Here is a 22,378-nt window from a genome sequence, read left to right as displayed (position 1 = left end):
TTCACACAAGTCAGAATTACCTTCAGTCAAGCTTGTAGGAGCTCAAAATACCTGTTACCTTATAGTAATTTCAGCTTTAGTAACCAAACTGCTGCTCCTGTTTTGCCTCCCATGATTGGACTACAAATGAGTGCATGGATCATCAGCCTTGTATTAAATTTGCACTATCCCCCAGAGGCTTTGATATAATTTATGTGCTGATAGGCTGAAGCCTTGAATGCATCATTTATGCAAATACACAAGAGAAAAGATTGATGAAACGGTCTCACAACAACAGATCTGCAGCGTTGAAATCCTGTCTCCGGTCGGTTCAGAAGGTGACTCTTTGAGGGGAACAATATGTTTGCTGTTGCTTTTTTTACCTCAGTGCAGCCAGCAGGAGACTGTGGGCTTTTTAAATCCTCTGCCCTGGTGCTATTAAATTTCCTGTTGCTTTATAGCTCGAGGTATGGCTGTATATATTTCAGCTGTATTTGATCAACAAAGGGAAGTGTCACGAACCGGCTCAAAGTAGGAGACAAAGAAGGAAATCACACATGAAATGCAGTTGAAACAATATTAATTTCTTGTAAAACTAAAGATAAACATAATTATGTGAGTTAGTTGGGTCAGTCATGAATGCAGTGTATGGATGTGTGTTGTGCTGGATGCAAACAAAACACAGAAACAACCAAACCAGCTGGTGGAGGCCCGGGAGGAGAGAGAGAGAGGTTAGACCCAATTGACTCAGGTGCAGGCAGCTTCCTGATGTCCTTCCTGACTCTGCCCATTGGCTCCTGAACCAGGAAGTCAAGCGAACCAGTAGCAGGCAGAGAGGGCAGGACGTCACAGAACTGAGTCATATTATTTTGAACCTTGAGTTTTCAACCAGCTCGTACAATTTTCCTCTTCTGATATGTTAATTCGTTTACATAGTGTCATATGAGAGAGGAATTTAAGAGATGTGCTTTCATCTGTCCGTTAGACAGAGATGCATGAGAGTAATCATGATCTTCAAACACATCGCTCTCTGCCAGAGTAATCTGTGTAAATATGCAGTTCATGAATAGAGTTGTGTGTTTTAACTGTTGACATGATATCACTTATTTTTATTTAATTTTTACAGGATTTTATTTCTCTATATTTCCTACACAAAGGTTGTCTGTCTCTATGTGTCAGCCCTCTGATTGACTGGCGACCAGTCCAGGGTGTAACCCCGCCTTTCGCCCAATGACAGCTGGGATAGGCTCCAGCCCCCCTGCGACCCTGAACAGGATAAGCGGTATAGATAATGCATGGATGGATATTTTCTACACTGCATTGTAATCTCATTTCTTTTTATACGATTCTTTTTTTTATTAATCAACAACGAAGACAGCTGATTAACAGAATTAAATGTAGTGTTACTTTAGTCTTTAAGTTTTGTGGCACATTGAGACAATACACAAACTGTATGTTACCATTACAGAGAGTCTTCTGCAGTGTGATGAGGGCTCATGTTCGATCCAGAGGCACAAACTGAGCTACGAATGCTCTCTGTGAAAAGCAGTTTCACCCTGCGTTAGAAAAACAGACTCTAACTGATCTCTGAGATTCCTCTGACGTCTCGGCTAAAAGGTAGAAAAATGCACAGCGGGTTGTTGATCAGTGACAATCTTTACTTACAGTAGTTTTCACAACAGCCGAAAGAAACGGTCACAACCTGTTGATCACAGGCCGTATAAAGTGCTGCGTAACAGAGAGATAAAACACAATATAGAGTTCATATCAGTTCAAAGTATAAAAATAATCATTATAGAATCAGGAAACAAAACAGTCAACTTAAATCATTGACAGAAACATATATGAAAATGAAAGAGGAATTAAATCGTAGCTTCACTGTGTAGTTTGCAAACAGCAGTGATATGGTAGCATCAGTTGTACCGGTCACAAAAAAGTAATTTCATTTTATGATTTATAAAATAAATTGTGCTTTGATTTCACGTGTAGTGCAAGTACAATTAAGAAAGAACCAAGAAGTGTTTCCCTTTAGATTTAGACTGCCAAATCACGGCAGTAAACAGAGGCAAAGGCCTGTTGGCACAGTCTCACACTGCTGCTGCAAACCGTATAACCTGCATAATTATGATCAATTCTCTAATAAATCAGCTTTACAGTTTGAAACATGAAGCATGATTCTCTGAATCCAGCAGCTCAGTTCATACTTTAAAAACATACAAAGCAGTAAATAAAACGGAAAACAAAATCTTTTTTCAAAATGATAAAAAAATTCCCTGAAGGTTCCCTTACGCCCTGTGTCCACCTGAGGTCAATTCAGATATGCAGTTTGTAGAGTTTGACATGTAAAGAAGGACGACTGCAGACTTTCATCAGCCGAGTGACAAAGTGTCACGTCTGTGCAGGAGTGCACCATGGGTTTCATTTTGACCAGCACTGCCACAGGTGTGCCTGCAGTCTTTCAAAGCTGTAACGCACATAATGCCGTCCTCTCAGTTGACTTTTATCTGGGCCCGGGGGATGCTGCTCATTCTCAAGTCGCCTCTGGAAATGAAAAATTAACAGTGGTCAGAAGCCATTACAGCATAATGAATCAGTCATGTGATTGAATACTGCACGCATGCACACGTGGGTATAAATAGATATAGAGGAAAGGGGCGTGTCCAGAATCTTTGGACTGGGGAGGCCCACTGACTTATGCAGGGGTGGCATAAAGTATGTCCGCGCAAACACACGTCTTAAAGGGCCAGTTCACAGATTTTCATCCTCAGTCCTATCATATTAATATGGGGGATGTTCACTCAGGAAGCTTCCTGCTTCTCCAATGGGCCCTGGAAAACCTCCACCAGACGCGTCATCTGGCGGAGGCCAGGGAGCTTGCTAAACTACACTTCCTCAGTCTAGGACGCCCGCCTCCAATGTCATGTCTCGGTCAAAATCGTCAGGTTTGAAATGTAGACTGCGGACCCGAAGATTTTTTAGACGATCCACCGGTATATTCTCGTCCTATTTTGGATTCTGTACCGCTCTGAGCCTTTGCCTGCAGCGATCAATGTCCGTGACTGGAAAACGGTAGTATTTCACTCCAGTGTCTCTTGCTGGGCCGTTCCTTTAAGAGGGAGGGGCGCAATGCATGCTGGGTGTTGTAGGAATGTAGAATGGGACCACAAGCTGTTTGTACAACTTTCTCCACAGCTATGGCGCCAATTTCAAATATTATTGCTGCTATCGATTACAGAGAACACCAGCTTTGACTGACAGTTGCTTTTTCCAGGGGTGAACTGCTCCTTTAATAACAATTATTTACTATTTCTGTCCCCACTTATCACATCTACTTTAACTATTAAAATTAAGATATCACACAGCTGTTACATTCTTGTGTATACGTGTATACAAATCTTTCATGCTTAACTCTTTAAGGAGGAAAGGAAATGTATCTCCAAGAGTCACTGTATAAAGCACCAACAAAAAAAAATGTGTGGCAAACGCTGTTAGCAGCCTGTTGCAACACGCCCCAATAAGTTGGTTGGAACATAAGTCCCGCCTCTGACCGGCAAATAACCAATCATAGTTGAGGATTAATGCAATTTTAGGGGGGGAAATGCCACCCCAGGCCATCCCCTGTACACAGCCCTCATGGTGCATGCATGTTGTTTGTGCTACTCACTCATAGACATCAGATTGCTTCATTTTCCTGTAGTACTTTGCAAGTTTCATGGAAAGGATGATGCTGGGGATGAAGAAGATCATGCACCAGCCCAGACTGAACCAGAAGGCATTCTACAGAAAGAAATCATGAGTGAATATCATGCAGAACTGATAAAACAATAACGGGTTTAACCAACATAAAAGATGATGTGTAGCTGTAGGTAGATAGAACCAACTGTGATCCTCACCAGAGACTCCACCAAGTCCAAACAGAGGAATTCCTCGATGGAGTTCACGGCTCCCGCCACCGGCCCACAGCGGCCCAGGTGCTGTGTGATCTAAAGGAGAATACACAGATCAGCGACAGTGCAAAATGTTTAACTCAAACCTTATAGAAAAACTGCCTTTAACTAAACTGTGGTGTGTTTAAAGAGTAAAGATCTGAGCAGACTTTACCGTGACGTTGGCCCAGTCAGTATAAACAACGAAGAAACCCAGCTGACAGTCCATAAACATTTTGCTTTTCTGGGAACAAAAGAGAAAGAGAGTAAATTCCTCACATTTTCTGCCTGCTTTACAGTGGGAAGTCATGAGGAATCAGAGGAATGCCTAGCCATCTCAGCAAGTTGAATTCTGGGTAAATCCTCTGAAGTGACTCTTGAATAACCAGCGCTATGATCAGATGAGGCGAGGCTAATGAGAAGGAGTATTTATGTAACATAGAGTCAATTTGAAGTGCTTTACTAAATGAAATGAATCATGAAAGGACAAGTCTGGTGATATTCTGTATTTCTCTCTTTGTAAACAAATCCCATGAAAACACCAAAGCCAGAGCAGAAAGCCTGATACAGCTTATTCCTCTGAGCAACAGAAGTCCAAACACATAAATGAGCCGCACTGTTAATTCACATGAAATAGAAAAAGGTCTATAAAGGTCTACCATAAAAAGTTACATTTTGCGTTAGATTATGTTTTCTGTATGGTTATGCTCTATGTTTTTTAGGCCATACAATTTTGGCTATAAAAACATTTTAATTATTCTGTTCCTTTAACCTTTCTTGGAGTAGTGTAGTTTATTCCTGGGACCACATATCTACAGAAGCCCTGAGCAGACATGCATCCATACATTCTATTTACTCCGTTTTCCGTTATTTGGTCGTTTTCTCGAGATCTCGACTTATTTTTCCCGCTATCTTGGGATAACAAAGCTGGTCTTCTTATAATAACTGGATAATTTTGCAGCAATCTAGAAAACAAAACAACAGGCAGGTCACTGTGATACTTGCTGCCACACTAATAGGGGAAGTTCAGCCTGTTTCTATGTTTGTTTTGTGCTTTTACAACTCTGGGGACACAAGAGTTATGATCATCTGACGTTATGGTGGTGCAGTGTCATTATCTCTTGATAACTGGATCACAGGAAAACTGAGTGTATGGATGCATGTCCGCTACGGGCTCCCGTAGATATGTATTAATCCACAACTTAAAATAATCCCAGTTTGGCCAACTTTTGCTAAAACCTACAATGTTGAGTTGTTTCATGAAGTCTCTAAAAACCACGTATTTGTGAGCTGTTCCTCTCGATTTCAGAGGGAACAAATCTTAGTTTTGGCATTTTTGTGGAACTGAAAAATGTTAAATTGTTAAATTGGATGTTTAAGTTTCCTCATTCGACTCTGTTTGTTCCAGTGTGTCTGCTGCATCTCTAAGCTGTACTTGCTGTTTCTGTGTTCAGTTTGGACCCTGTGGACGGTTAGCAGAATGCTATCAGGTGACCTTAGACACAGAGGGAGTTCACATGGTGGAAAACAGAGAGAAATGTACTTTGAACCTGATTCTAAGACACACTGGAAGCCAATGTGAACGCATAAGAAGTGACTTATGATTTGGGGTTTTTTCTAAGGATCATGCTGGTAAAGTTTACACGACACAAGATGGACCTTGGAAAAAAAATAGACCCGCACACCTCCCTGCGTCTGCTTCTCTTTAATACCAACATAACTAAGTCATGACTAATAAATATGGAGATGAAATTTAATCCGTGCCCTTTGGATGTGAAGCCAACAAGCAGATTGTTTCAACTACAAGCAGCACATATGTTCAACTCTGGGCGGTCCCACCTCCCCCTCGCCCCCTCTGGCTAAATGACTGACCCACCACAGGCATTAACAGACCACATGGAGCACTTTTTTTCCCCTTGCAGCTCATGTGACTCCTGGCTCTACTCACGGTCTTGACGATCTGTGTCGTATTTGTGTTGAGGAAGTCTTGTGCTGCTCCCACGTTGCTCAGCACCTCCCCCACAGTTCCCTGGAAGAGCCGCAGAGGAGAGAATGAGCCTCAGATAGAAAGGGAGAAGAATGACGAGCTTTATTCTTGGCAGTTCCAGGTGTTAGTCAGTGTACTCACATTGATTTTCCCCACTATGGATTGAAGGCTGTGCATGCTTGAGTTGAGCTTTTCCTGAGGGCAGAAACATTAGAGTTTAAATTCAGATGGATGGTCAACAGGGGGAAAGAGAGCCCGAGTGAGGAGATTAGGAGATAGGACAGGATGCTCACCGTTTGAGGGATGATTGTTGTTTCTATGTCAGCCTGGATCTGCCTCAGGTCTCTGGCCTGTTTCTGAAGCTCTTTTTTAGTATCAGCATTTGTCTAGAAACAAGAAAATCACTCATTAGGAGATGGAGCACGGGCATCAGAGAAAAGGTTTATTCAGTTAGAAATCATGTGACATGTTCATATTGCAAAAAGCAGAGAATAGTCTAAAACATTACAGGAAACATCATGAGTAATTCCAATGTCTCGTGACTCACTTGAGCGTCAGCAAGCTGGTCGAGTTTATCTGCTGTCGTGTTCAGATTAATGCTGGAAATGTTGTTCATCTGGGAGGGGAAAGCAGGGAAATGCAGTCACAAAGGGTACCTTTAATGAGCGTAAATCTGCACATGGATACATACAAGCATAAAGCCAACCTGTTGTGTGATGTCAGTGGAGTCCAAGTCTTTGGACTTGTTGGAGAAGCTGCTGAGCTGGTTTGTGACGTCAGGGCTCAGGAGAGTGATGGTGGACAGAGCGATGTTTGAATTGTCGAAGAACTGCTGGATCTGATCCGTGTACTGTGTGAGACAGACGGAGAGGGGGCAACACAGAGATTAAATAAAGATTTCAAATTATTTTATAGGTTTTGATTAGAAAACGTCTTATGTTACTTTAAAGTTATAATCTCTAAGTTCCCACATATCCAGATGTCCACGGTTGGCTCCGGTTGTAACTCTTGATTTTCCTTTTCAGACTATTTGCTTCATCTGAGCGTCAAATTTGTTTCTCTCTCTTTGGATTTTCACTTCTTGTTGAAGTTGTATCTGTAGTCATCGATCTTTTCTTTGTTTGTTCAGCCATAGTAGATTACTGTTTACTTGCAACACTTGCAAAGACCGGAAAAGCAGCCGCTTAGCTCCGCCTACCCTCTCTGGCAGACCAACCACTGCTGGCTGATGGAAAACGCGTCACTAACTGGGCGCCGCTTGTGATTTTTTCCTTGAAAGTCGCCACAGACACCCAGTCTGTAATACTGCTAATGCAAAGGCTTTCATCAGTGGGCCATAGGCTCAATCACCATTGTGTTAGCTCATTCAGCGATGGATAGAGACTTAACAGACATTTATTTAAATGAAAATCTTCGAGATTAGTACTTTAAAACTTGTCTTAAAGGTATAATAAGCAGGATTTTATATAATATAATATATATAATATAATATAAATCATCACTTACGGGCCTCTATACATGTGTGTTTGGTGAGTGTGTGTGCAGACCCTTGTGAGACCCTTCCCTCTGCATCTATTCTGTTGTTTTGCTTTGCACGGGACGCTTTCAGGAGTGGCGCTGTTGTGGTTCCCTGAGCCAGTCACAGCGTATAGGTGAGTGTGGGGGTGGTTCAAATTAGCAACTGGGCCCAATCAGACCGGCGGACACGACGAAAGAGCGATGCAGAGGTGGCCTTCTTTCTGTTGGACAGGTAGGTGCTTCAAAAACCGGCGGTTAGCATGCTAGTGCAAAGTAAACCGTGATGCTGTCTGTGTTAGCTCGGCGGGGTGGCCGTGTTCTCGCACGAGAGAGTCAGAGTGAGCTTCTGGTGAGGAAGAGCCCAGGAGGAGGGGCCCAGTTTGAACGTGTTGTTGACAAAATGCAAGGAAAAATCCTACTTATTTCACCTTTAAGCAATTGAAAAATGGCTTTAAGGAAACTTACTTTAGACACATTGAGCACATCGTCCAGGTCTACGACCTCATTAAGGTGGAGTGTTATCCACAGAGGCTGGTTTTTCTCACAGGCTCTGAAAACATTAACATCAAGTCAAAATTATTTCCACAGCCACTTATTATATTACAGATTTATCAATGCTGCTAACTTTAGACCTTTAGAGCAAAAAGGAGAAGACAGGTGTGTACTGGATCTCATAATAGAGCTATAAATAGTAAGTTAGTTAGTTAGCTATAAATAGTCATAAGCCTGTGTGTGAACATTCAATCCTGTGTGAGAGGTAAATTGGCATCACATACTTGTAGATAGTAGAGATACTGATGTTTGATTTCAATCCCAAACTTGGACCAATGTCCAGCCCTGGAATTAAACCCGGAGTATCCAAGAACTGTGGAGAGAAGAGGCAAGAAAATGAACACAAAGATATTTCACATAGTGTACTGTTGATGTTGAAGATCCCTCGCGTGATCCCTGAATGTCTTGTTTCTTTTGTCTTGTGTTGACTCAAGGAAGACAAGTTGTTATTGCAGCAATAATAATGTAAATCTTAAATAAATAAAGTGTGCAAAGATAGATGTGAGCAGGTGTAAGTGTTTGTATCGCTACCTTTAGAAGTTGTCCGTTGTTCCAGGGCCGACAGACCAGAGTGTACACGTTCCCACCCAGCAGGAACAGCACAAGCACCAGAATCATGAACAGCCAGGAGAAGAGGAAGCTGAAACCTGCACCCCTGCAATTACATCAAGGTCAGAGGTCAAACAAGAGCTCGGGAGGTGGAACAGTCTGGATAACCGTGCATTCATGTGGTGATGGAAAAATCAGAATGAGTTTCGGACAAAATTAACATCCCTCAAGTTGGAAAAACAGCTCAGAAAAGCATCTTATTACTAAATTAAATGTTGGCTTTATGGTCAAAAATTTCATTAAGCTGTAACCATAAGTTCCTGTCGATATAGAGTGGCCAAGATTAATTGTGAGCAATAAAATACAACACATTTTATTTGTAACGTCCATAAAGCTGCCATATTACAACTTAAAGCTCCTAAATAAACAAAAATAGACAGAAAGACTCGTGAAACAGACCATCTGAGGAGCACATGAATGCAGCATGAGACAATCAGCTATGTGACAACAATTGACACTGGTAGTAGTAAAACCCAGCACTCACATCATGAGGAATGTGCCTCCGCAGTCTGCCGTTTGGGAGCGCTTTGTGGGGTCTTCTCTGGGAGTCAGACCCAGAGGGCCCAGGACGAGGCCCAGGAGGTTACACACCACCACCAGGAGGACCACGCAGCACACGGCCACACTCACGGCCCATCTGGAGAGAAATACACACACATATGATGACTGATTTTTGCTTTTTTTTGTTTGTATCATTCGTGTTGCCACATTTAGCTTTTTACCTGATACGCTCCCCTCTCTCGAACTCTGGTCCGAACTTCTGGATGTCTCTATGTAACCCCTCCAGAGTCTCCGAAATATTGTTCAGAGTGGATAGAGGGAGGTCATCGCTAATCTTGGAGATCTGTTCTTTTATGTCATCCAACAGCTGCTTGCTGTCTAAACACACACACACACACACACACACACACAAAGCCTTTTTATTAATCTTATTCAATTCCATGAATCAATTAAGAAGCAAATATCTTTAATGCAGTGGTGGACAAAGTACACAACTTCATTACTTGAGTGAAAGTATAGATAATCCTGGTCAAATATTACTCCAATACAAGTGAACGTTGTTTAGCCAACTGATTACTTGAGTTACTTACAAAAATACTTGAATATTCAAACTACTTTTTTTCTGTTTTTTGTAGATTCTTTTTTTGGCTTTATTTTAGAGAGAGGACAGTGGATGGTGGCGGAGATGGGGGAGGAGAGGGTGGGGATGGCGCGTGGCAGGGGGCCCAGGGCGGGGGTTGAGCCCGGGGCGCCGCATCGAGGACTGTAGCCTCTGTATATGGTCGCCGATTTAACCGCTGAGTCAAACAAGCGCCCTAAAACTACTTTTAAAAAAATCTCAAAACATGTTGAGCATGAGTGCAGTCATGAATACATGGGTGTCCATTCTGCTTCGTTATGTTTATTTAGAAAACATTATTTACATTTTTAAACTCACATGCCACAGATTTCCAGATTTGCAGCTCCAAAACAATAGGAACAATAATAGGAACAACCAAATACACCTGAAGGACGGGGAAAATGTCGTAGCCATCATTACCACCGCTAAATGAACCGCCCGATCGGAGTGACGTTTGCTCTGCGTTCAACCATGGAGACGCGCGAGGTACAGGTACGGCAACACCACTTAGACAAACCACACGCAGAACTACACGAACGCAGTTTCGGATTTTAGAAAAGAAAAGAAAATTCATCAGCCGACTTCAGAGCAAAAGTAGCGAGTAACGAGGACATTCATAGAAATGTAGTGAAGTCAAAAGTACGATATTTGACTTCCCCGAAAAATAAAACTCAAGTGAAGTACAGATACTCAAAAAATGTATTTAAGAACAGTACTCAAGTAAATTTACTTAGTTACTGTCAACCCCTGCTTAAAGAGAAGTGAAGGCTTAAAGTTCTGCTCACTTAGAACCACATCATCGGTTTCATTGGTGACTCTCTGGGGGATGCTGTTAAAATAGTCCTCCACCTGCAATCAAGAGGAACAGTGAGTTTATTATCATTAATCATATAAATAGTTTTAATGTGTCTCCTTTTTTATTTAGTCTTTTCTATAAAAAGATCACTTTGTTGCAGTCTGCCAGTGATTTCTTTCTGATTACACACATTAACCTCGCTTCAAAACGGGTGGCTAATTGAGAAAAAACTGATGCTTCACGTTTAATTACTTTATCTGTGGTTAAAACAAGTTCACACTCTCTACACTTTGGTAACAAGGCGGGCTTTATGTTGTTAAGATTATTGATATATTTGGCAGATTTCATGTTTGTCAGATGTGACTGACCTCCTTGATTTTGGCCGTGAGGTTAGTTTTGATGACTTCATCCGCTGCAGACTGGAGCTCATATACGTTGGGAATCTGTGGAGAGGCACACACACACACACACACACACACACACGTGCAAACATTGTGACCAGCAATCACATGTAATCTCATGTTATACTTTAAAGTAACAGAAGGGGGCGGCAGACCTCAGCAAAACAAGCATTTGGAAGTTTATATGGAAGTCAGGGCTACAATTAAATCAGTTGATAGCTAATAATAACGAATGATATCCCTACTTGTTATGATGATTAGATATTATAAAGAGCATGTATTTGAATACTGAAGAGGAGCGAGAGAGGAGAAGAGAGTGTGTATGTGTCAGCGTCAGAGGAGTGTAGGAGGACCAGAGAAGAACAGATGGGAGGAGGACAAATCAGCTGTCCAGACAAAGCTAAAAATGAGGAGCTATTATCATGTGTCGCACTGTCTCAGCCTGCGTCAGAGCTGTATAAATAATTCTTTCTCTCTTCGAAGACCCCAAAAAAAGGGAAAAATCCTCTTTCGTGTTTAGGTAACCTGAGCAGTCACACCTCACTCCTCTTTTGCATAAAACACCTGAGCTGACAGGCGCAGATGTTCACACCGACCTCATTTAATTTGCCTCTGTGGTTCAGCCAGTAGGGTTATTCACGCTCAGGAAAAAACCCATATAAGGTGACACAGAATCAGTACTTACAGTGACAACTCTGTCCAGTGTATCCAGCTTCTGCAGCTCAGGCAGCAGCTTGTTACAGCCGATGCAGTTTGCGTTGGATAAAGTCTGATTGATTTGATTTTTAACGGCAGTGACGTTGGCCTGGAGCTGGTCCACGCTCATCTGCAGCTGGGTCAAAGATGAGTTCAGCTGGTTCAGTTGGTCGCTGGTGTTTTCAGTGTCTGCTCACACAAACAAAGAAAAGACAAACACGTAAGTATTAGTCAGCTTATGCACATGATTAAGAAATGCTGGACATTTCAAGACCGTATATGTTTTTACGCCAAGTTTTAAGTTAAAAATCAATTTTAAAAGCTGAAACAAAAGTATTTGTAACAAAATGAAAGCGCTACAGAAGGAGGGAGAATAAACGGATGATTGTTAATATTATCCAGCAGCTTTTAGTAAAGCATTAAATTAATAATATTTTATTTGTGAAGCGCTTTAAAAGGTACTCAAAGGCACTTTACATGATAAAAAACAGAATCACAGAACAGAACTTACAGTTAAATATGTATAAAAAGAAAAGAAAAAGTTACAACATAATGAGACACTTAAATAGGTGGGTTTTGAGTGCAGTTTTGAAAGAGGGGAGTAAGGGAGAGTGTCTGAGGTGTTGGGGGAGAGAGTTCCAGAGGGAGGGGGCAGTCAAGGCTCTGTCCCCGCAAATCCGGTGCTTGGATCGGGGTGAGGAGGTTGGCGTCGGCAGGTCTGAGGTTGCAGGTGGGAGTGTGTTGGTGAAGGAGGTCAGTGAGGTAGGAGGGGGAGAGGTTGTAGGTGAAGAGAAGGATTTTGAACTGGGTTGTTTGCTGAATGGGGAGCCAGTGGAAGTTTTGAAGGACTCTCTGGGGTGATGTGGTTTCTGGTGTGAGACTGGGTGAGCAGACAGGCGGCTCAGTTTTGGATGTGTTGTATTGTTTGATGAGTATTTTGGTGGATGTGCCATACAGGATGCTGTTGCAGTAGTCCAGTCGTCAATGACTGGATTTTGCTCCCAACAACAGACTGGTAAAACATGTTGAGCATTTAGCTGCTGACGTTAAAGGACCTGAGCCTCCTCAGAAAGTAAAGCCGGCTCAGGCCCTTCCTGTAGACAGCGTCCATGTTGGTGGACCACTCCAGTCTGTCATCCAGGTACCTGTAGGACTTGACGATCTCCACGTCTTTCCCACTGATGCAGACTGGAGAAATTCCTTGTATGTGTAAACCTACTTAGAAATAAACCCCAATTCTTTTTTGTTTGTAGGTCCACCACCATCTCCCTTGTTTTCCCCACGTTAAGCTGCAGGTGATTATCCACACCACTGCATAAGCTGCTCCACTAGGTCACTATACTCCGCAGTGTGGCAGTGTCACCTGAGACACTGAAGGCGATAGGGCAGGGCGAAGACGGGCAACGTTTTTAAGATGGAAGGAGGCAGTTTTTGTGATGTGGTTAAGGTGACGTTCGAAGGAGAGAGATCGGTCAAAGATGACACCATGTTACGGATATGTGTGGAAGCAGGAACAGTGGAGCCTTCAAAAGTTCTTTCCAAGTGACTCTATTAAGTCTGCTGTGTGTTAATATAAAAATGGTCATAAAACATGCCAGTAAAATATGTGTCAGCTGAGCATTTGTCATCTTGGAGAAGCCGGAATGGCTGCTTCTTGCTGGGAACCTTCAAACTCAATAACCAAATCTAAATGATGAATAGTTTTCTTGAATTCTTCTGTAACTACCTGTTACATGTGTGCGTGATGTCAAAGAACAGAGAGTCCTCTAGCCTGACAGTAAATTAAACTCCCACTTCATTTTTAACCCTAGATGGATTTTAGTTTTTGGGTAGATTCTGAGACAATGGGGCGTCTTTTTACACAATAAGCCTCCAGCTTTGATGTTTGCTTAAAGCCACACCTGCACCGAGTAGTCCTGCTGTAGGTGCCCATTGGCTGTCTAAACCTTTGGCCAAACATCCTGCCATGGAGGATGCACACGTCAGACTGAAGATAATACTACAAATCCTGGTATTACGGGAAGCTTTCCAAGGAATCCAATGACATGGGTTAAAGTGCTTTACTAATTTGGATATAGTCTTCCATCCTCACTCTTTACTGATGTGTTCGACATAACCTAAAGATTACAGTCACTCCAAACAGAGACCGGTTTGATGCCCCCGACTGCGTCGCCTCAGGGAACCTGTCATGTATGTCACAAACTTGGCCCGAAACTTTTCAACCTAAAGGGCGAATGATAAGCGATAAAACTGCACAGCACACTCATGAGCAGATCCCCGCCTGTGATGACAGTTCTCTCTCTCAAATATGTACACAAGCATTCACATGTTCAGCCTGAAACAGGACACAGCACGCAGGTGCATCATACCTTCGTTTAGAAGTCTAACCGAGTTCAGCGCAGGCTCTATTGTTTCCCTGAACGCCTCCTGGATCTCTTTCCCCAGCTGCGGTCCAATAGCTGATATTAACAGACAAACAGAAAGGGTTAATGCTTGTAGAGAACAGAAACCTGGTTCCTCTATTTTTGCACAATGAGTTCCTGTTCTTACTATCTAGGTTCCTCGTCACCTCCTCTATGGTTTTGTAGCTTTCATTCACCACATGGTTGACTTCCTGTAGAGGGGCAGAGAGAAAACACACGCTGTTTCCAGGTGCACATACAATATGGCTTTAAATACGACAGTTTGCCAAGGGCTGATTACAGGCGCTAATCCTACATAGCAGCTTTTCCAAATGACGAGAAGCAAACAGAACAAAGCCATGTCTTTCCCTCCAACCTTTTGCTGCTCTGTTGTATCTTGAGATAAGTGTATTGACACTGGAGGGTACAGAGCCGGTCGTTAATCAGCCGACTGACATGAGAATGTTTGCATCTCACACGAAAGCTGTCAATGTCAGAACGCTGACAGCAGGTACAGGAGGTACAGGACAAAATGTGACAACCCTAATATTTATCATTCCAACATTGTACCTGTTTAAGAATGATGATTAAAAGCAAACAGGTTTAGAGGGAAACAATCTGCACAGTGTAGTGTTTTGAAGGATGATATCATACCGATACACGGACGCCGAGTATCGATCTTCCAGTATAATACAGTCTAAATAAAAACATCATTATTTAGTTTTTATTTAACATAAAACTGTATTTCACCAGATACGGATGTTATGTCTTTATGAGACATAGTTTGCAGATTAAAAAAGGCAATAAACTGCCAAACATAACAAATGTTACATACTTGCAAATGCAAACTATGGTATCGCGATTAAAGTATCATGATAGTATCGTCACAGTACACTCATCAGCGAGCTCCGTGACCGTCAGCCGTCTCAGCGCTAACTATTAGCAAGCTAACTTTACTTTAAAGTAATAATCTGGAAGATTTTTATTTAAATATACAGATCTATCGCCAAATGAGGTAACACAATGTTGATTAAGCCTATGGTCCACTGATGTAAGCCTTTACATTTTCAGTATATAGTATTATTATGGACTGGGTGACGCGTTTTCCATCAGCCAGCAGTGGTTGGTCTGCCAGAGAGGGTAGGCAGAGCTAAGCGGCTGCTTTTCCGGTCTCTGCAAGTGTTGCGAGTAAACAGTAATCTACTATGGCTGAACAAACAAAGAAAAGATGGATGACTACAGATACAACTTCAAAAATAAGAGAAAATCCAAAGAAAAAGAAACAAGTTTGACGCTCAGATGAAGCAAACAGTCTAAAAAGGAAAGCGACCGCCAGCCAGGAAAATCAGAGCTCGACATCGCCACATAGAGATAAGAACTTTAACGGGTTTCCTTTGAAACAAGCCTCACGTGTGGAGCACTTGTTAACGTTTGTCCCATGGGGCTATAAAGAAGGAAGTTACCCGAGCCTATTGTGGGTTAAATGCTATAACCCCAACGTCAGCAGTTTGTCAACATATTTAAAGTGAATCTCACCGTATGTGTGTACATGGAAGCTCGCTGCCCTGTAAGCTCATTTGGGCTGGGCATTTATTGATGCAAGATACTACATTGATATCAGAGTACAGACTCCCCATCTGAGTATATTTTGTTGTAAACGTCATTTTTAGGTTACGATTTTGCAAGCTTGTTCGAAAACTGACGAGCTGAATGCGAGCCGACGAGAGCACGCATCAGCCACACAACATTCTGTGTGACGCAGGACATAAGGCACCACCCCCCGGTGAAATACTGTATTTATAGGGAGTCCCCCCTGACCTTTGACCTTTGTATGTTTCTTTACTTTTGCCATGCACTTCAGTTATAAGAGTTTCTCTCCTACCTCAGGCACAGCGGCGAGGAAGCTGTTGATGTCGTCAAAAGTTCTGCCGACTGCCTCTGAGGTCTGGTCCACAGTAGCTTTGAGGGCTTCATTACTTTTGAACATGCATACATTCCCAGCACTACACACAAACACACACACACACACACACACACGCACATGATTCAATTTGTGTCTTGAACATAATGTAGATCCAAAGGAGACAGGCGCACACAGGCAGTGAGGCATGCACATTCAAGCTGTCAAGCACATTATTATGCTGTTGAGACACACGCACACACACACACACACACACACACACACACTCACAAGATAATGACTGTGGTGATAAAGGCGCTCCAGTACAGGGTTCTCCTGCGACAGTGAATGGCAGACGTCTGCTTCTGGTACATCTTCCCGCCACAGTTGCCACAGCAGCGACAACACGCCACGATGAACCCGACTATGGGCATCAGAACGATGTACAGGATGCCGATGGCTGCACACACCAGGAAACCCACTTGATACCACAGGGTCTGAGCACAAAACACACACGCACAAACAGACGAATGACATGCATTACAACAAAAATATCAATTTCAAAGCCATGATTGCAGTTTAGCGGCAGGTCTTTGTGGTGTGCCGTGACGTCAAACACAGTGAGGCATCACTAAACTGTAGTTTTACTTTACTGTGGTGACACTCCGCAATCAGGGCGGCTGAAAGAGTCTGAGTAACTTCAGCAGACTGAGATCCACACACACACAAGGCGGATCCAACGACAAACAGTCTCCAGTTACCAACTCGAGGGGCTTTAAGGAGGGTGTGTCTTGTTTTTCCCACATGTAGAAGTTCATATAAACACATGTTAACTCATGTATGTCACTTACTTCATTGATGATGTCTTGATTTGACAGCACTTGGTTTGATTCCTTGACCAGCCTCAGAATAAGTTCTAGAAAGAAATCGGAGAGAAATTAGCGACTCTGGGATTATTTAAAATACACTGAAATGCAGCTTTAAGAGGCCAGGGATGGTTCATTACTACTCAAGGCTGGTCTCTGTTTTAGTTATTCATGCAAATAAAAAAAAGCCCTGCCATGGAAACAATTTGTGCACCGTACAAACATTTTAATCCGTCTCATTGTAAAAGTGGAAATGTGACACCTCCATCTCGTGGTTACCAGGAAACCAGGTCAGCTTTCGGGGGCGATTAGATTTTTACACACAAAAAATACAAAGCCTTTATGGTCCCTCTGGAGCTGCCCATTGTGGGTATTCTTCACGAAACACAGGCGCAGGTAACTGAGAGGACATGCTCAGGTGCTGTGCACATGAGATATTTGTATCTTACATATCATCTGTCTGTGTCACATCAGAGGGCAGTCCGGGAATTTATAATTGACCCCATTGCATTTAAAGATATATTCTAAAAGATTTCAGTTTCATTCTTTTGAGGACCATACTGGCAATAATCGGTAATTATGGGAGCATGCGTCCCAATTTAACCAGACGTCTGTGGCTGGCTCCTTTTGTCATGGTCCTAACTCTGATTTTCCTCGCTGACGGTCGCTTTCCTTTTTAGACTGTTTGCTTCATCTGAGCGTCCAAGTTGTTTCTTTTTCTTTGGATTTTCACTTCTTGTTGAAGTTGTATCTGTAGTCATCCATCTTTTCTTTGTTTGTTCAGCCATAGTAGATTACTGTTTACTCGCAACACTTGCAGAGAGCGGAAAAGCAGCCGCTTAGCTCCGCCTACCCTCTCTGGCAGACCAACCACTACTGGGTGATGGAAAACTGCTTGTGTTCTTTTCTGCAAATGTCGCCACAAACACCCAGTCTGTAATAAAACTATATACTGCAGATGCAAAAGCTTTCATCAGTGGGCCATAGGCTCAATCACCATTACGGCGACAGATTCTGCGATAGATAGTGACATAACAGACTTTTGTTTACATGAAAATCTTCGAGATTTTACCTGTAAGTTTCCCTCTTATTCTTAACTGTTGTGTGTGACTTTAAATTGCTTTACTTTCATTATGAACAGTGTCTGGGGTCTCTGTGAATTACAGTGAGGTGTGAACAAATATTGCATGAGACTGTGAGCTGCTTGAATGTTTGCAGACGGTTATCAAACGTTTCCATTTGTTGCTGGATGTTTCAAAGTCTTTTAATTTCCTTGACACACTTACAAAAAACGTCTGAAAAAACATGTAAACTGTTGGCGTTTCAATTCTTCATATATCCATCATGAGTCATTTAAATGCATAATTAAAAAATACAGTTTGTGTTGCCAGATTATGAATCTCCATTTAAGTGAAGGATGTGTTTAGTTGTGTGTTTCATTTTAAAGAAGCCCTCATGTTTAACCGCAGAGCAGAACGCATTTATTATTTACCTACTAACATTAATAACCTTGACCTAGTGGCTTATTGTGCAGCAGAAAGCCACAGTTTACAATCAGCCTTATAAAAGTGTGATAGGGGACAGCTTGTTCAAACAGCTGTTCACACAGAAGCTTTTAAGGTAAACACAAGGCGCTCAATGCAACATTAAGCATTGAAACCACAATATGCAGGATCGCTGAGAACAATTACTTTGTCTTGGGCAAAGGTTGTCTGGCATGTTTCTGTGTCCATTTGTCCTATTTTGAAATCGATCCCGAGCAGGAAGTAACATAAAAAATACAGAAGGGTTTTATGAAGCAACACGTCACAGGGACGGACAAAGGACCACAGGTTTCGACAAAAGTCTGAGTAACAGGAAACATCAGAGAAAGACTTAAAAGTTAAAGATTGACTAAGAAAAATACAAGAATTTCCATTAACTTACTGATTAACCAATCCAGTCCTCTTTCTGTTTGGACATCATTAGCCTAAGGGTAAAAATGATGTCACCCCTTGCCCTCTCAGGAAATATTACCCAACAGAGAATGTGAAGGCCAGAGGATTTTAATGTGGTTTCAATTACACCAATGCAGACAGACGCTATGAAGAAGAGTACAGGGTCATATGCATCAGATGTGAGTGATGACGATGACACTGACCTTTAGGAAAGGGGTTAGGCTGGACTGTGTTGAGGAAAGACTGGACGAAAGCAGACAGGAAGCCGCTGGAATCCCCCTCTGTTGTGTTCTGGTACACGGGCTGCGGGAGGCTCTGTGGGTTTGCGGGTGCTGGACACTGAGTCTGCGGAGGGACAGTCTGGGCCAGGCTGAGGCCCAGCAGCAACACTCCTACTCCCGCCATGAGCGCTCCTGCGCTGCCATGCTGCCACCTCCAACACCTCATACTGCCACATAACCCCATGTCGACAGGTGAGACCGGTGGTGGAGGACTTCTCGCAGACAAAACTGGTGTTTAGAGTGATCACCTCATGGTGAAAACTCTGGATGTGTCTGGAAACAAGATGAAAAGACAATGACAGACTGAGACAAGGCAGGAGGATGACTGAAGAAGAAACCCACAGACTGAGTCACAGAGAAAGAAGTCACAGTGAAGTCTGTGTAAAATGGCAGTTGAAAAAAACTGACATTTTGTCAAACAGAAATGTAAATTAAGCCAACGCATGTTTAGTTTCAAAGAAGAAGAGAAACCTTTACGATCTCTTTTACGTTTTAACATTTACAAGACACTTTCTGTTATGCTCCAAGGATTGTGTTGCCATTTCAAAGTAAGCGGAAAATCTCATGATGACTGACTCATGAAGAACGACTACAACTTGTCTAGCAGTTGTGTCAGAGCTATGGTTATAGTGTAAACAGTGCTGCATCCGCCTCAGATACCCGCATCATCCGAAAGTCATGCTTGTTTCTCAGAAAAGAGGACAGTTAAAAAAAAAAGATCAGAACTGGAGGGAAAACGTCGCCTGCCTGTCGCGCTATATTTGAATATCAGTTATTTTTAAAACGTCATCAAATGTTTTCATTGTAGGTGTAGCTCTTCTAAGCAAATAAGTTTAAGCAGGTAAGGCCATGAACTAATAGAACACGTCTGCTTCCTCTTGCGTACAAAGTCAGCTGTTTGAAACAGAGACAACAGTTTTATTTGGATGTTTTTATTCTAAAGAGACTAACAGACAACCTGAGGACCAGCTTTAACCTTTAAAAACAGCAGCCTGAGGATGTTTACACTACATACTGGGAACTGTCTGAGTGGTTCCTCCAGGTCTAGGTGCCTACTAAAGGTAAAAGTGTAAGTGAGAAGAGGAATAGAAATGTATCCTCTTTTCCTTCAGTCTACTCACCTCTCTTGGCCGGACAGTGAAGGACAGTCGCGCTCTCTCTGATCTCCTGCTATTCAGAAAGGGGTGTGTGAGAGTCTCACGGTCCTGTAGAAACCCGATACGCTCCGATCCGGCTGGCAAGTTGAAGTTGACTGTGCGCTCGCCTGGAGAACACTGGCAGTAAGAAGAGAAGGGAGGGGGAGAGAGAGGAGGCCAGAGGAGGGAGAGGGAGGGTCTTAGAGAGAGAAGCAGGGAGAGAGAAAGAGAGGGAGGGAGTGACGTGGGAAAGGAGAGTGAGAGAGTTGGGAAGGAATCAAATAACGTGCACAATAAAACGAATTTTCCCACCTTGTTTCCTGGAGAGTGGAGTGTGTCAAGGGTAAGAACGAGGGGGTGGAAAGCTAAAGGTACAAGGAAGAAGTAAAGTTGTTGCATGGGTTAAATTCAAAGTGGGGAAGGGGAAGAGAAAAGCCAGTCAATTGTAAGAAAATTATTTAAAAGCAGTTAAACAATCTGGATTTTTTGGTCATCCAGTCAGTCCAAGTCGATCCTTCCACATCTGCGATGTTGCAGTGTCCAAACAAGCAACAACACAGCCCAAATATGCAGGATTAAGATTGATGGGATAAATACACCCAGGGCAGGGGGTTGTGAACAAACACAATATCTAAATGTTGCCAAGAATTCCCCACCAGAAATAGTTCTGCAGCTTTACTGGCCAGTGCTAAGAAACACTTTATTGGTATGTTATTGCTGTTGTGAAAAAGGAGGATATAAGTACAGTAAAACTCTGCAGCTGAACAAGACATGACAATAATTAAACCACTGTTCTACGATCAGGAGGAGAACAACCACGCAAAGAGGAAACACTGAGTTATGGCTCACCTTTAACAAGCTTCTGCAGAAGCACCGCTTTGATAAGCTTGAGAAGGAACGGCTGCAACTATTCTTGTCATCACTTTGAAGCAGGTCTAGTTTGTGATCTTGGTCCTCAATCTGACATTGTGATACCGCCTACTCTTTGAGACTCCTCTGTTGCACGGGTGAGAGAAGGAGCGTTTGCATGAACAGGAACACAATTGTACAATATGCAAATATCTGATTTCCTTGTCTAAACACTACCGATGCAAATGAAGCGGAAGTGTCTTCTCTTGTTACCTTCATCAGGTGGAAAATCCAAGTCATTCACCCAACCAGGTTTACCTCAACACAAAGTCATCAATTACAGGATGATCCTTTAATCTGCTACCAAGAGAGCATTTAGCAAGTGGCTTTAGCATGTGATGACTTAGCAAGGTCTTACAGTGCTCCAACTTGGTGATTATCCCTGTTGAGTACCTCACGATCTTGTTGGATCAGTGAGTTCTCGAGTGGGAAGCCAGTGAAGGATCAAGTCCTGATCCCAACACCAGAGACTCCTATTGGTTGCTCTGTTTTTCTGTCGGTATTGTTTGAACTATAACTTTTGGCAGCATGTTTTTATGAAAGTTGAGTCTTTAGCTTCTTCTTTTAGGTGAAAGGGATTCTGCGGACCGAATGGAGTTTGGTAGCTCGTTCCACCACCTGGGGACTACAGAGGAGAAGAGTCTAGTTAGCGACTTAGGGCCCTGTTGTGATGGGAGTACCAGACGCCTTTCATTGGCAGAGCCTAGTGGTGGGGACGGAGTGTAGACCTGGATGAGGGCGTTCAGGTAGGCAGGAGCCGTCTTTGTTGCTGTTTTGTAAGCGAGAAACGGGGTTTTGAATTTGACGTGAGCGGCGACTGGGAGCCAGTGGAGGGATATGAGCAGTGGAGTGACATGTGCCGTTTTGAGTTGATTGAAGACCAGTCACGCTGCTGCGATCTGGATGATCTGCAGAGGTTTGAATGTGCATGCAGGGAGGCCTGCCAGTAGGGAGTTGCAGTGGCCAATGCGTGATATTACGAGAGCCTGTACCAGCAGTTGTGTTGCATGCTCTGACGGGTAGGGTCTGATCTTCCTGATGTTGCACAGGGCGAATCGACGTGACCGAGCAATCGAGGCCACATGAACCTCAAAGGTTAGCTGGTTGTCAATTATGACACCCAGGTTCCGGGGAGACTTTGTGGGTATGAGTTCCAAGCTGGATATTGATCTGTGGTTGCAAAGAGGGACTGGTTGGGATGATGAGAAGCTCAGTCTTGAAGTGTTCTTTCATCCATTTAGAGATATCGGCAAGGCATGACGAGATCCGTGCTGTAGTGTCGTCTGGTGGGAATGACACGAAGAGCTGGGTATCGTCCGCATAGCAATGGTATGTCTGTGTTGTTTGAAATGTAACTTTTGGT

The 22,378-nt window shown here is 42.9% G+C and overlaps 1 protein-coding gene across 1 annotated transcript; it reads right to left on the bottom strand.

The window, feature by feature from the left end:
• Positions 1–674: 674 nt before the first annotated feature.
• Positions 675–20,260, bottom strand: prom2 (prominin 2). Its single transcript, XM_069659236.1, has 24 exons — positions 20,092–20,260; positions 18,893–19,243; positions 16,738–16,802; positions 16,178–16,383; positions 15,869–15,989; positions 14,135–14,198; positions 13,954–14,043; positions 11,574–11,773; positions 10,856–10,930; positions 10,477–10,540; positions 9,294–9,450; positions 9,056–9,208; positions 8,494–8,617; positions 8,187–8,275; positions 7,876–7,960; positions 6,599–6,742; positions 6,440–6,508; positions 6,186–6,278; positions 6,034–6,087; positions 5,854–5,934; positions 4,081–4,149; positions 3,873–3,962; positions 3,644–3,756; positions 675–2,520 (listed from the first exon to the last, which is right to left on the bottom strand). Exons 2-24 carry the CDS (start codon positions 19,152–19,154, stop codon positions 2,469–2,471), a joined length of 2,520 nt encoding a protein of 839 aa, XP_069515337.1. The 5' UTR covers positions 19,155–19,243; positions 20,092–20,260; the 3' UTR covers positions 675–2,468.
• Positions 20,261–22,378: the final 2,118 nt, after the last annotated feature.

This window comes from Semicossyphus pulcher, unplaced genomic scaffold (genome assembly GCF_022749685.1).
Source record: "Semicossyphus pulcher isolate SPU_LCO1_2020_fin unplaced genomic scaffold, fSemPul1.0.p SCAF_12, whole genome shotgun sequence".
NCBI lineage: Eukaryota > Metazoa > Chordata > Actinopteri > Labriformes > Labridae > Semicossyphus > Semicossyphus pulcher.
Note: the sequence above shows the minus strand (reverse complement) of the source record. Positions and strands in the feature narration are given on the sequence as shown.

Excerpts from the sequence above, each read along its gene's own strand:
- prom2 (XM_069659236.1), bottom strand. The coding sequence starts at position 19,154 with ATGGGGTTATGTGGCAGTATGAGGTGTTGGAGGTGGCAGCATGGCAGC. Across the intron at positions 6,279-6,439 it reads ACCAGCTTGCTGACGCTCAA|ACAAATGCTGATACTAAAAA; the intron begins GTGAGTCACGAG and ends TCTTGTTTCTAG. Across the intron at positions 2,521-3,643 it reads AAGCAATCTGATGTCTATGA|AGGCGACTTGAGAATGAGCA; the intron begins GTGAGTAGCACA and ends TTTCATTTCCAG.